Consider the following 15,778-nt stretch of genomic DNA (forward strand, 5'->3'; position numbering starts at 1 on the left):
GCGCGTGACGCGCGTCAGATGCAAAATCCGTTGACGGCCATCTTGTTACAAGATGGCTGATGTTGATCGAGCATTCGTGGAGAGAGTCACCGCTCTGTATTTGCTCTGGAGAGCAGAACAGCGGCGTATGGGTCGTCGTCGCCGTACTTGGGTCCACCAGACCCTCCGGAGGCGTTCCCAGTTCGGCGAATTTCATCATTTGCTCCAGGAGCTGCGCCTGGATGACGGCCGCTTTCAGCGGTACTTCCGCTTGTCCCGCGCCCAGTTTGATGACCTGTTGTCCCGCATCGGAGCGAGGATCACCCTTCAGGACACCAACTACAGGCGCTCTATCCCAGCTGCGGAGCGCCTGTCCATCTGTCTTCGGTTAGTAAATGTATATAAAATGTTAAATACAGTATATTAAATATATGTTAATTTACGCTATGCTAGCAATGTTTTTCAAACTGTGTGGTACGGATACCACTGTTGGTGCTCTTTCTAGTGATACTCAGTTAACTGCTGTAACGTTAACCTAAAAAATAAAATATTATTTTGGCAGACGTGATAATGTCTCTATCTGTAAGCAATATGTAGTGCTCTTTCTAGTGATAACGTTACTCGGTTAACTGCTATAACCTAAAAATGATACTGTCATGTCTCTATCTGTAAGCAATATGTAGTAACGTTACTCTTTCTTTTGATAATCAGTTATTGGTTATTGGCACACTAGTGATTTAAACCATATACACATATACCCTTTTGTTTTGAAGATTCAAAACTTTGTTAAATTGCTTGCAAAATTGCTAGCAAACAAACAAATATGGTGCATTAAAGTAAAACAGACTGGTTATTGTATATAGTTGAATATGTAACTACAAGTGTACTTATAAAAATATTTTCTAGGTTTCTTGCCACAGGGGACTCATTCAGGACCATAGCGTCCAGCTTCAGGGTTGGTGTCTCAACAGTGAGCCAGATCGTCCACCAGGTTGTGACTGCAATCTGGGACTGTCTTGTGGAGGAGTACATGGCTGTGCCCACCACTGATGACTGGAAGTCCATCGCAGAAGGATTCCAGGAGTGGTGGAACTACCCTCTATGCTGTGGAGCGGTGGATGGGAAGCACGTGGTAATGAAGGCACCCCCAACTCAGGATCCCAGTTCCACAACTACAAGGGAACATTCTCCATCGTTCTCCTTGCAGTTGTGGATGCGAGGTATCGCTTCCGGTTGATCGATGTTGGGGGGTACGGCAGGACCAGCGACGGTGGGATTCTGGCAAACTCCGCCTTTGGACAGGCTCTCCGTGCTGGTACACTTCATCTGCCTCCTGACCAGCCTCTTCCCGGTGCTGATGAAAGAGGACACCAGCCCCATGTCTTTGTGGCTGATGAGGCGTTCCCGCTGCGGAGGAACCTCATGCAGCCCTTCCCTGGACGCACCCTTCCTCCAGAGAGGCGTGTCTTCAATTACCGCCTCTCCAGAGCCAGGCTGGTGGTGGAGAACGCCTTTGGCATCCTCTCCTCACAGTGGAGGATGTACCGCCGCCTCATCGAGGTCCACCCAGAAGTTGCGGAGAAGTGTGTGAAGGCGACGTGTCTTCTCCACAACTTTCTGAGGTGTTCGGAGGGGAGAGAGGCACCTGCTGCGAGGGGCGCGGGACATGCTGGAGAGGAGCCACTGCCAGGTCTGGGTCGGGTTGCGCCAACAACTCCTCCAGAGAGGCACTCGGGTGAGGGATGTCTTCATGGCACACTTCTCGGCGGAGGGAGCAGTACCATGGCAGCCGACGGAGTAGCGTTTGAAGTCCTCCTCATGACTTCCCCACAACGGCTCTTTTAAGAGCCACCCACAAACCTATAAAGAGCTAAACTATCTAAAAATAGTCCATTATTATTATATTTTGTTTTTTTTTCCCCAGGTTGTCAGCCCCAGTTCCAGGATGTCAGGTCCACAACATACACATTTATTAAGTTGAGACTTTTTAAAAATGTCAGGTTTTCCATGGTAGTATATCAGGTTAAATTATTTATTTATTTTTGTTTTGATGATAAATGGAGCCAGCCTCAAAAGTAATTAACCTGTCCTGTGTTTTTTTCCTTATTCAACACTGTCCAGACACTAATGTTGGTTGTCTTTACATTACAATAATAATGTTTCATATAATCTAGATTTAGATATGGAATAAATAGCAATCAATACAAAATCAAAATGTCTCATATATTGAAATCAAGTTATGTGATAAAAGATTTGCTTTGTTTGTGCATTAGAACCACACCAGGCATTTAGTCATATTACAAAATAATTTATTGAGGCCAAACATATGAAGTAATTTTAGGTATAACATTAAAAAACATATTTAGGCAAAATGTAAAAAAAATTATTTAGGCAAAACATATAAAATAACAATATGAACTGAAAAAAATGAACAATATGTGCAAACTATTTACATTAAGAGACAGGAACAAAAAGGACCTCGCTTGGAAGGTGGAAGAGCCACAGGGAACGGCATAGGAGAAGAGGAAGGAGGGCATTCTGCGTTTCCTGCAGAGCCTGCCGCCTCTTTTTTTCTTTTTTTTTTAAAGTTTACTGTGTGGGGGGTCCAATTGTTCCAAATTTAGCACAATGGTGCTATTTTCCATTGCCAATTTGTATATTTGAAATGTAACTTTTTCTTTTAAATGAGGCGGCATGCTCTGCAGAAAAGGCAGAAGGCTGAGGAGGAAGTACTCATCAGCGGAGCGTGGCGGTGGGGTTGGAGGTCGTGCCAGAGGTTGTGTCAGAAGCTCCAACAGCGTCTGCTCCACCTTCGACGGACCATCCTGGGACCGCTCACGGGGCCGCCGTCGGGCTCTCCTCCTCTGTTGGCCTGTGAAAGCAATACACAGTGCAATGAGAAGGCAGAAAGATGATACCTGATTTCATGTTCACAGTAAAGGTTAACAATTTAATTGAAACAACAAAATTGTCTAGATATTGTGAGAATACTATCTGTGTCAGTGACATAGACAGTGCTTAAATGCAAGTGTGAAATTGTTTTGAACTATATATCAAGTAATTACAAGTTATACTTCAGACATGTACATAGATAAACATGGACCAGAAAGTTTGAAGTTTAAAGTAGTTTGAAGTTTAAAGTAGTTTGAAGTTTAAATTAGTTTATAGTTTAAATTAGTTTAAAGTTTAAATTAGTCTAAAGTTTAAATTAGTTTGAATTTTAAAGTAGTTTATAGTTTAAAGTAGTTTGATGTTTAAAGTAGTTTATAGTTTAAATGAGTTTAAAGTTTAAATTAGTTTAAAGTTTAAAGTAGTTTGTAGTTTAAAGTAGTTAAAAGTTTAACTTAGTTGCTAGATAGATAGATAGATAGATAGATAGATAGATAGATAGATAGATAGATAGACACTCAGATAGATAGATAGAGAGATAGATAGATAGATATTGACCCTCAAATAGATAGATAGATAGATAGATATTGACCCTCAAATAGATAGATAGATAGATAGATATTGACCCTCAGATAGATAGATAGATAGATAGACAGACAGATAGATGCTAGCACATTTTTAGCATTTTTTAGTACTTCGCTAGGTGATGCTAGCATGTGTTAGCATGATGCTAGCACGTTTTTAGCATCTTTTAGCACTTCGCTTGGTGATGCTAGCATGTGTTAACATGATGCTAGCACGTTTTTACACTTCGCTAGGCGATGCTAACATGTGTTAGCATGATGCTAGCACGTTTTTAGCATGTTTTAGCACTCCGCTAGGCGATGCTAGCATGTGTTAGCATGATGCTAGCACGATTTTAGCATGTTTTAGCACTTCGCTAGGCGATGCTAGCATGTGTTAGCATGATGCTAGCACGTTTTTAGCATGTTTTAGCACTTCGCTAGGCGATGCTAGCATGTGTTAGCATGATGCTAGCACGTTTTTAGCATGTTTTAGCACTTCGCTAGGCGATGCTAGCATGTGTTAGCATGATGATAGCATGTTTTTAGCATGTTTTAGCACTTCGTTAGGTGATTGTTGATATCTCAATTAATGTATTTTGCATTATATTTGTGTAATTTCACACTTGTTGTAAGATTGTAACTTTCTGTTTCAATTCTCCCAGTGTTGCATTCAAATGGATGACAAAGGTCCACAAATTTCTCGATCATTACATTGCATCACAACAGGTAAGCAAAACAGTGTTACTTTTCTGCAGGTAATTAGAGGGTATGCATTATTGTCAAAAATATACGGATGATAGGGAAGACAACACTTTGAAACATGTGAAAGTATATTTTATTTTGGAACAAACTATATAAACTAAACAAGAACAATTAAATAATTTTCTCAGAACACAAACAAATTAAATAAATTAAGAAAAATGGTTGAGGGAGCAGGCTATTCTGCTGAGCTCTCCCTCTCGCGGATCTGCAGGACCCGTCTGTTAAGGTGCTTCAGCACAAGTTTCATTGGCAGTCTGTCGATGATGTCGACTGGGTTGCCAGAGAAGACGGTTGACGGCACAATGAATACCTCCGACTCACTGCTGAGGAATGTGCAGGTGTCGTTGACCTCAGAGACACCAATGATGTCTACCTCAGTTTCCTCAACCTGGCCCTCAGGGATCTGTGGAAACAAACCAGTGTGGGAAATGTCAGTGTATTAGTACTAAAAACACCTCACTGTAAGTATTTCTTTTTGTACAATTTTGCTTTCTGTACATTAAATTCTTGTTTATTGACCTGTTGTATTAGAAAACACACTTGCAATTCTAGCCTATTATCAGATTACAGTCATGCTGATATTCTGAACAGTTATGCTTTTGTTCATGTGATATTTATTAATTGAAATGTAGGTTTACATCTCCAAAAAACATTTCCTCTGTTTCAGTGTAAACTATGGCAGCAGTAGTGTTGTGCATTATGTACCTGCACAGACGTGTAGGCCGAGGACTGGAATTTCCTCTGGCCGTTCTTAAAAATGCAGGGACGAAGGTGTGTGAGCACCACCTCGTCACCCACGTAGAGGTCCGTCAGCGCCTCATCCCTCCACAGCGACACGTCAAAGGCCTTTCCTCCACACTGGAGCCGCATGTCCAGAATGGGGACGTTGGATCTAGTCATCCTCGCGCCACACAACTGGAAAAAGTAAATTTATGGGTGAGTATAATACAGTTCTGTTTCTTAGTTATGTTCCTGGAGTTCCACAATTGCACATTTTGAATTGTTCTTTTATTTATTCAATTTGTTAATTACACGATCATTATCACTTTATCACTGTTTTTTCGGTTTTTTTTAGGCAACTTGTAACTGGATGATGAGGAGGTAATGATGTCAATTTAGTACATTATATTAGATACTGCAAAAAGTATTAGACGGATAGAAAATATACTTACTTCTATGATCTTTCCCTGGAGGCTGAGGTATCCACCCTGAGAGAAGATGTCCTGTTCTTCCCCACTCATCAGTGGGGAAGCCGGACACAGGGCATGTTTGGCCTGCATCATTGCCTCCTCTGTGATCTCCATTGGAACCGTTTTGAATTTCAGGGTTCCAGGACCCACAAACAAATGTATCTGTCCATATGCATTTGATATAGTGTGTTTTTGGAGTACATAGCTCACTCCCTCCTCAAAATCCGGGGTAAAGCCATCTTTTTTATTTAAATAGGTTTTTGACCCGTCAGAAAGGGCACTCAAACACTGTGTTTTAAATCTTCCAATATCTATTTTCTGTCCCTTGGTGAAGCTCTGGGCTCGCTGGCTCAACTTGGTTGCAACACACTTGCAAGTCAAAAATGCAGTTGGAGTTGGAGTTGGAGTTGGAGATGGAGATGGAGATGGAGTTGCCATGCTGAAGACAGAGGAAGGTACATGTAAAAACTCTGGCAAATATTATTTAATTTGTTGTTTGTTTTATTCATAAAATTAAAGTCAAAGCAATATTTTGAAGGAAATTGTGTTAAGTTTCGAAGGAATGGTTCACCCAAAAATAAAACAATATTTTCTCCCTTCTCTGAGGAGGTTCTGACTGAACTTCATAAAAATCATGAATTTAATTAGAAATAAGTGGATAAATTACTTATTATTATTATTATTACTACCCCTTCTCTCAGTAAAAGTGGATAATTTTTAGTTATTAAAGGGTAACTAAACCCTAAAACAACTTTTTTGTTAGTTATTGATCTGTAAAACTGGGGGTTTATTACTGCTGTTCATTGATTCTAGTCAATTTTAACATTTTGGGGTATAACGTGTTTTAATTCTACAATAGGCCTTTTTCACGGAAGTTAGAGCGCACATCCGGTTCAGCGTTTGTTGTGTAAAGCGACTAACGGTCGAAACAACAATGGCTGAAGCAACATCGAGGTGTCACTGTAGCGTCCCTCATTGCACAAATAATAAGCAGCGACAACCATATTTGAGTTTTCATGCTTTTCCAAGCGACGACTGTCAGACAAAGAAGTGGATGCATGCTATTCGACGCGTAGAAGGCCCAATGTTTAAGATCCTTAGAGGCAGCACATTTGTTGTAGCCGGCACTTTACCGACGCTAATTACACTGCCGCTACTGGTCGTAAGCGCCTCAGAAAAGGGGCTGTCCCGTCCCGATTTAAGTGGAACAACTGGGGAGAAACTTCACGAGAGTCGGTTTACAAAAGAATTCGAGTTCAAACCATAGAAACCTTTCCTATCCCTTCCTCTGACGACACCCAAGACGACGAAATCGATAGTGAGGTAACAGCTGGAGCAGACCATGACTATGCAGTCATTCCTCTTCCAGGTATGTTTAAGTTATGCATTTCTGAAAACAAATTATGAAGCAACTTTCCCGTTCTTTTTTTATTAAATCTGTTATTGAAGTCTTTAGTACATTTATGTTCCTTCACTTTCAAGTCATAATATCATTTTAGTTCATTTTGACACAAATTACTGTTTCAGGAAAATATCACCATACTTTATTTCTCCACATAATGCTGCCACAACTGAGCAGTAATAAAATTAAGATAAACAAAGTCTTAAAATGATCTAAAATGACTATTACAATAAACATTTGTTTTGAATCATAGTAAATGCCAGATAATTATACATATTTTTTGTATGAATCTAGGTGCACAGGATGCAGCAGCTGCACGAATACAGGATTTGGAAGCTGAAGTCAGAAAACTGGAAAGTGAGGTCATGCAGCTGAGAATGGGCCACTCTCTGTCCCAGTTTCAGAGATTCTGTGCTTCAGATGAAGACATACGTTTTTACACCAGGTTTCCATCTGAAGAGGTCTTCCAAGCATTCTGGAAGGCTATTGAGCCCTCAGCATCCTTGCTAGTCTACTGGTCTAAGGCCCAGAAGAAAGGACAGGCAACTGCTGCGGAAGCTTCTCACAGTCATCACCGCAGCTTGCCACTGATTGATGAGTTTTTTTGTACTGCTGTCGTGTTGCTGCAGGATTGAAGGAGAAAGTGTTGGCTGACATTTTCAAAGTAAGTGTCTCCACTGTTAGCCGCATCATCATAACTTGGGCTAGCTATCTTTACCTTGTCCTTGGATCATTGCCCATATGGATGAGCAGAGAGCAAGTGATTTCCACCATGCCAGACAAATTTAGGCAGTTTTGTCCAGAGGTGAGGGTCATAATTGACTGCACAGAGATAAGATGCCAGAATCCATCTTCACTCACGCTCCAGTCTGAGGTGTTCTCTTCATATAAAAACACCACTACCTTCAAGGGGTTGATCGGTATTGCTCCTTGCGGAGCAGTTACTTTTGTATCCAGCCTGTACACAGGTTCCATCTCCGATCAAGAGTTGACCGAAACAGTCAGGGATTCTTGACTTGCTGGAGCCAGGTGATGCTTGTATGGCTGACAAAGGATTCACCATTGAGAAGATGCTGGCAGAACGGGGGCCAAACTCATCATACCACCTTTTAAAACAGCAGCTCAGTTCAGCAAAGAAAATGCAGAGAGAACACAAGCCATAGCTCGTCTTCGAATTCTTGTTGAGAGAGCCATCAGAAGAGTGAAGGAGTTTCACATCTGGGACACCACTGTACCTTTAACCTTGTCTGGAACAGTTAACCAGCTGTGGACTAACTGCTGCTTGATGAGCAATTTTCAGTGGCCGCTTGATGTTAAAGGTCACAAAGGGGTATGTCCATCATAGCCTTTTAATTTTAAAGGGATAGTTCACCCAAAAATGAAAATACTTTTATGAATATACTGAGAATACTTTTGTGTGCAAAAACAAACAAAATAAACTTAATTTCAACTATTAATTTCTTCAGTTCACTAGTGTAATTTTTGTTTGTTTTTGCACACAAAAAGTATTCTCGTCGCTTGATAAACTTAAGATTGAGCCACTGTAGTCACTTGGACTATTTTAACGATGTCTTTAATAACTTTTCGGGGAACAAGTATCAATCCCTTAGAAGCCTATGGAGGAGTGATCCAGCTCTCAGATTTAATCAAACATATCTTAATTGGTGTTCGCAAGATGAACGAAGGTCTTACGGGGTTGGAACAACATGAGGGCGAGTAAATACTGACAGAATTTTCATTTTTGGGTGAACTAACCCTTTAAAGAGTGACTTATGTAATTAAATGTATGTACACCTCTTGTATTATATTTTTTCACATTGTAATAGGCAATTATCATCAGCTATGCATTGTTGAACAATTAAAGTAACAATTGTAATTGTAGTTTCATAAAACATTTATTGAAAATCATATCTCCATGTTAAAATATACATCTTGTACAAATACAAAATCTTGAAATCGTTAGAATTACACTATAAATAAAAATTATATACACAATTATATACACCAGACTATCTTTTTTTTTTACAGTATTAACAATTTATACAGTGCAATTAGGCCTATTAGATACCACCCTTAAGATATTCATTTATATACCATAAATAAAAATTATATACACCGTTCCAGACTACCTTATTATCTTTTACAGTATTAACAATTTATACAGTGCAATTAGGCCTATTGGATACCACCCTTAAGATATTCATTTATGTAAGTACAAAAGTAGTAAATATCCAGATTTTCTCTCATCTGAGCTATCATGACACTGTCTCTCCACACTCTTTCAACTGTCATGTCCTCTTCAGTGTCAGTGATGAAGTCACACCAACTGAGTCCAGTTACAGCCAGCTGACCTTGAACCTGCCAGTAATATTTATGCGATTTTTTCAGGGTTGCCTGTCCATTCACAATTTTAATATGCCCAGCCTCAGAAACTGTAGGAATATCTGGGCATTTCACCTCAGCAAGCCCAAAACAGGGATCTGCATTAGGGTCATAAACTTTGGCATCAGGACTGGCACCAAGGTAGGACGCACTGTGTCAGCATTCAAAGTGATCTAAAGTAAAAGACAAAAGCCAATATCAGTGTATTTTAATATAGTTTTATACTAGACTATAGAACATTCATGAGAACATCATGAAAAAGAACAGATTTTAAGGGATAAATTCCCTCAAAATAGAAAATTGCAACCGCAGTAAGAAAATAAACGATTAAAAACTTCCCCTTACACTGCAAGCCTAATAGTTTCAATACGGTACTGCATCACTTTTGATAAGTGCAAGTAGGGGTCATGTTAGGTGTAGAAATTCTGAACTTCTAGTGTAAGGGGTTAGTTTTATCATAACAGATCCCCCGGTTTCACAGACAAGACAGAATAAATTTCACAGTCTCAGACTAAAATGCATGTATAAATGCATATATATATATATATATATATATATATATATATATATATATATATAAACTACTTAAATGTTCTAATTGAACTAAAGCCTAATCCTGGCTAAACCCTGTCTGTGAAACCAAGCCTTCATTTCTTATCAAACCTGCAGAGAATGTGGCTCCTCACGCTTCCTCATCGACCTATAACACCTACACCTCACGATAACCTCCCTGTTTCTCACACTCGACACTGAATATTGCATGAAAAAATGAACAATCACATTAATATTATTTTAATGACACATTTTCTTACTATTTAACTAAGTTACTCCTCAGTCTACAATGTAAATAAAGGTAAGTATAGAAATACCACGTTAGCAAAAGCATGCTAATGTGTTCGTTACTTACCTTCGTAATTAAAGATGTAATTTTCGTGGAAGAACTTGTACCCTTTGTTGAGTTTTGAGTGCGGAACGATTGAATGAAGCTCCACAAGTCGAAAAACATCCGCTGATGTAATTGCCGGTAGATTCTTCAGGGAAGTTGTGAAGAGTAACGTTAGCGCTCCTGACTCCATTTCACCGGAAGTCGCTTTACACAACAAATGCTGAACCGGATGTGCGTTCTAACTTCCGTGAAAAAGGCCTATATATGCTGTAAACACGTTTGCGTGCTGCCCTCTTCAGGTTGAAGAGTGGCTACTGCAGTTGAATTTTCCTATTGGTAGTTGTAGTGCCATGTGACTTAAAGAGCAACATGCAGGTTGAATTTATAACTGAATTAATACTTTATATTGTCTGCAGAGGTCTTTTAAAAACACATAAGTAGAAATTACTAATGAAATCTCGTTTGATGTAGAGATTTTGATGAAAATGTGCTAGGCTCTGGAATACGCCTTTCCCGCTATCAACGCGTCATATGACGTAGGGCGAGGCAAACAAAAGAGCTCGCGGTCAGCTCTCATTGTGGTAGTGGTGGGAAGTTCGGATCATTTTACTGACTCGGATCTTTGAGTCTCGTTCAGCAAAATGAACGAATCTTTTTTCGAGTCATTTCGTTCATTTCAGCAGAATATAATTAAATGTCATGTTAAATAGCCCAAAACATCAAGTAGTCTACTTACGAAAATGTTGATTCAATTTGAAATAAATAAATAAAAATAAACTATAGGGTAATGCAGCCAAAGCCAATTTATAAGAAACCGAAATGTTAATTTATTAATTGGGTCTTAAGTTTAAGCTATTGCAGTTAGTTCACCTCACCTCCTTTTTCTCCGCCTCTTGTGTCATCGGGTTCGAACTTCAAAACGTTAAAAATACTTAGTTGTCGATGTCGACTCGTCAGTGTCTGTGTGTGGGCCGTGTGGTGTGACACAGCAGCCAATGCACTCACTGACTGCATGCACATGCAGCATACCGGTCCGGATCCGGAAAGATAAATGATTAGTTCAAGTCTCGACTCTCGAGTCTTCGGGTTTGGGTTCGGCCGGGTCCGAGTCTTTCGTTCTTCCTGTCAGTCCCATAGAGACTATGCTGTCAGTACCGGAAAGAGAAATGATTAGTTCGTCTCTTCGGTTCGAGTCGTTCGTTCTTCAAGTCAGACTCACAAACCCATAGCACTATGCAGAGACAGAAATGATTAGTTCATCTTTCGAGTCTGAGTCCTTCGTTCTTTTGTCACGTGACAGCCCTATTAAATACTTAACCTAGTTCATAATTCACATCATTCTTACAAACATGTTGTAGTTAGTTTTTTTATTTGATTTTTACTTTTACAGTTACATGTTACGTTTCTGGTCTCAAATTGTATCTTTTTTCATATGTATTTGTGAATTTCTGTCATGAAGATTCTTTTCTATAACATTGAATGTAGTAATGTAGAATGTAGTATTCATGCATTTTTCCATTCACTATGTTTTTTAGTCCATAAAAAATCACCTAAAAAGTCTACGAGTTGTTTTGTGAAAAGTCACAGTATATAACTTAAATATGCAGTTATTTAATAAACCTATGAAACCTACACCTTTGTAACATAGCTTATTAAAACACTGTACACACTATATTGACTGGATGTTTATTGTTTGTTTATTTTTTGCCAACAATGCTTTAAAAAAATTGGATAACTATCCAAAAAGGAATTAAATAAAAATAAATAAAAAATAAATAAGAATGAAAAGGACACTATAAAGCCACAGAGTAACCATATAACTTAAATCACAATATGCAAAATGCATAGTGCTATGGGTTTGTGAGTCTGACTTGAAGAACGAACGACTCGAAAACGAAGAGTTGAACTAATCATTTCTCTTTCCGGTACTGACAGCATAGTCTCTATGGGACTGACAGGAAGAACGAAAGACTCGGACCCGGCCGAACCCGAAGACTCGCGAAAGATGAACTAATCATTTATGACTTCATGTACCTTATGCGATGTTGCGCGCATGCGCGGTCAACACAAAATGAACGAATCACTCTCTGAGACAACTCGGTAGTCCCGAGTCATATTAAAGATTCGTTCAAAATGAACGAATCGTTCATGAACGACACATCACTACATTGTGGGTGTTGATGTAGTTAGAGCAGTAGTGAGAGACAGAAAGTTTTAGAGAAGCCATAATGGTAAATTATTGTGTTTGTGCTGGTTGCACGAATTCCAGCCTGTCAGGACATCGTGTCCATCATTTTCCTTCTAGAAAAAACAAGGCTTTTCGGTCTTGAGAGCGTTTTGTGCAGGTGAAGAGAGCAGACTTCACTGCCGCGTCTGTTACCACACACTCGGTCGATTTGTGGCGCACATTTCACTCCGGAGAATTATCGACCTGGAGATTTGTTGGAGTCTCGGATGGGATTTCGGAGTAAGGACCACGTGAGGCTGATTACTGATGCTGTTCCCTCGGTGCACTCGATGGAATCAAGTCCACCGTCAAAGTTTACACCGGATTTTGGCGCGGGGCTGGACTGGAGGACAAAGTGCTAACGTTAGCAGACATTCTGTGCAACGAAAACGAGGACTTAGCAGAGTAAGTCTTACTTTTAATTATTTTAACTCTTAATTTGCACATAATTATAGGCATGTTCGTCCACACCGGAGAACTCGGTTTCTTCATTCGCATACATTGTAACCTGAGCTTGAACTTGACCAGACTCCCTCGCCCATCGTCACTTCCGGTTAGTGCTTTATAGACGCGGAAGTTATTTTATCACAATTTATCTCAAAATATCGTTAATGGCTAAATATATATTACTCCAGTTCAGAAAATCTAGTTGTTTTATCATCAACATACACTATGCTATATAGGGGTGTCCAACCTGCATGTTGCTCTTTAAGCAGGCACGAGCACACCACGCCCATACAGAGAGACGCGGGTCTCAGGTGCACGCCTCACTCCGCTGGGCTCTGCCCACTTTTCCATCATTTATCACATATTGCCAGCGGGTGGAGTCAGGCTCTGACCAGGGGTTGAGTTAAGTAGCACCAAAACATTGCTGGGCGACAGGGCTAAGAAAGAACCGCCTTGCGTCAGGGGCTGGGGTCGAGGTACCGTGACCGCGAGCTGCACGAACGCGCTGGATTCGCCGTGTTTGGATGCCGATGTAGGTTCGCAAAGCCATGAGCATCAATAGTAATGCAACGACCACCATTGTTGATGGAAGGCTTGTTCGAGATGCATCGGAGCGGCGCGGACCGATCGCAGCTGCGGGAGTGTTTGGAGAGCATACGACTCCTTGTGCTTTTGGATCGCTGTCATGCGCCGGCCGAACCATCTCGAACAAGCCTGGTGTGTTTGTGTTTGGCGCTGCCGCAATAGCGTTGCTGGGCAACATTAGATGTATACAGTGACGTAAGATCTGGCTCTCTAAGCCTGTGGGCGAACCGGCAATAGCTCTGAACTAGCACCTAGTTGAAAGGGGGTATCTGAGACCAAATCGAATATATTTTATTATACTCTAATTTCATCGTAACTGCATAAAAACCATGAATTTAATTTGAAACTTGTATTTTCTTAAGTCATTTATCCAGTTATTTGAGTCAGAACCCATCCTCTGAGACCAAACCCTGTCAGAATATATTTGATTATACTGTCATTTCATTATAACTTCATGAAAATCATGAATTTAATTTGAAATAAGTGGAAAAATTACAGAAAATAAAATTCATTCAGAACCACTTCTCTGAGACCAAATCCTGTCAGAATATATTTTATTATACTGTAAGTTCATTGTAACTTCATAAAAAACATAAATTTAATTTGAAAAATGTATTTTCTGAAGTAATTTATCCACTTATTTTGAGTCAGAACACCTCCTCTGAGACCAAATCCTGTCAGAATATATTTTATTATACTGTCATTGTATCTTAATTTCATAGAAATCATTCATTTAATTTCAAATAAGTGAAAAAATTACTTAAGAAAATAAATTTTTCAGTCAGAACCCCTCCTCTGAGACCAAATCCTGTCACAATATATTTTATTATACTGTCATTTCATGACTTTAATTTGAAAAATTTATTTTCTGAAGTAATTTATCCACTTATTTTATTGGAAGAATTCATTTAGTTCAAAAGTAAAAAGGGTCTCACCTGACTTGTAGTTTTTGTCTGTAGTTGTTGTTGAGTGGTCAAATAAGGAGGAGGACAGTGGTTTTGAACTTGGCACCAGTCCAATCAGCGAATCAAAAGATATCGCCAAGGCACATGATGACAGGACAGATAACCTTTGACCAATGGTTTTCTTTTTTCTCCCTCCCCCTCCCCCTCCCCCTGTGTGTGGGCAGGAGAGAGATGGACAGACAGCAGCACTGACTGCCAGATGTGTGTGGAAGAGACTCCAGGATAATGTGTGTGTCTGTGTTTGCCTCATTGTGTCCACCACAGTGACCCTCAGTAGTGTGTGTGTGTGTGTGTGTGTGTGTGTGTGTGTGTGTGTGTGTGTGTGTGTGTGTGTGTGTGTGTGTGTGTGTGTGTGTGTTAAAACACTGGTTCAAATGTTCACACATGTTCTAATTTGTTACACTGTTCATTTAAATTAAAGTTATGTTGTAATGTTTTATTATTTTGATGTCTTTATTATTATTTATCCAAAACACAGAAACGAGTTGCATTTTAGCACTTCTGGTTCCATTGTCCCATGGGTTTTTGGCTAAATGGTTGAAATAAGTTATGTGGTGAACACAAGCACAAGACACTTTCACGTTTTTATTCTTTCTGCTTTAAAATGTACATTTTTGTATAATTTATTTAAAAATTCCATTATGTTGTTAATTATTGTATTATATATATTTTTCTTTTTTTTTTCGGTAACACTTTTTATTTTTATTCATTTTAAAAAAAAATTATTGAACGATATCAATTTACAAACCAAATAGGGAAGAATAAAATGCCTATTACAAAATATAAACTTTTCCAATCGTATGTCAATTATTGTATTATAAGGGTATTGGGTTTCATTATTTTAACGAATATAACGACTGGCCAATGACGGCCGTTGGAATCGCATAACTAATGAGCTGTCATTCTGGATTCTTCCGGCGGTCGTTTACTTCATGTGAGCAAAGGAAAGATTGTCTGAGGTAATTATTCAATTAATATGTGTGTGGGTAAACAAGTTGGATGCAGTTAAACTTAATTATTTGATTATAAATGTTTATAACGGCTGAAACATGAAGAAAATGTTAACAATTTCCATTAAGAAGATAATTCGTCTTGTGAGGGAACTCAAGGGGATTGTGTAACGGTGCTGTCTTCCGTCTAATTTGGTTGGTCTACTGATATACCACCGTTAACGTTAGTTATTTTAACACATAAACGGGGAAAATACCCAATTTAATATGAACTATGAGCCGCGGCTACGCTTACGTGACTAAACAACGTTTAACAGCAGTAACGTTAAGTTAACTTTGTTTTAAAAAGTGTGTGGGACAGGTGTGTATTTGTGTGTGTGTGTGTGTGTGGGGGGGTACATTGTATACAATAGTGCACAGTGTTTAATTTGTCGTTTAAGTAAGGGATAATGTATAGCGAGGCGGTTGTTATAACGAATACAAACCCGCAGGCTGATTATGAGCCCGACCCTGAAGGGTTTGTATTCGCTATACATTATCCCGCTTAT

The 15,778-nt window shown here is 39.4% G+C and overlaps 2 protein-coding genes across 2 annotated transcripts; one reads left to right on the top strand and one right to left on the bottom strand.

The window, feature by feature from the left end:
- Positions 1-52: 52 nt before the first annotated feature.
- LOC127624661 (uncharacterized) lies at positions 53-1,216 on the top strand. Its single transcript, XM_052099491.1, has 2 exons — positions 53-366; positions 886-1,216. Exons 1-2 carry the CDS (start codon positions 53-55, stop codon positions 1,214-1,216), a joined length of 645 nt encoding a protein of 214 aa, XP_051955451.1.
- A 1,545-nt stretch (positions 1,217-2,761) lies between these two features.
- On the bottom strand, positions 2,762-6,749 carry LOC127624669 (uncharacterized). Its single transcript, XM_052099503.1, has 4 exons — positions 5,369-6,749; positions 4,902-5,111; positions 4,507-4,599; positions 2,762-2,851 (listed from the first exon to the last, which is right to left on the bottom strand). Exons 1-4 carry the CDS (start codon positions 5,822-5,824, stop codon positions 2,762-2,764), a joined length of 849 nt encoding a protein of 282 aa, XP_051955463.1. The 5' UTR covers positions 5,825-6,749.
- Between the last annotated feature and the right edge of the window lie 9,029 nt (positions 6,750-15,778).

The sequence above is a fragment of the Xyrauchen texanus genome, chromosome 3 (assembly GCF_025860055.1).
Source record: "Xyrauchen texanus isolate HMW12.3.18 chromosome 3, RBS_HiC_50CHRs, whole genome shotgun sequence".
Classification (NCBI taxonomy): Eukaryota; Metazoa; Chordata; class Actinopteri; order Cypriniformes; family Catostomidae; genus Xyrauchen; species Xyrauchen texanus.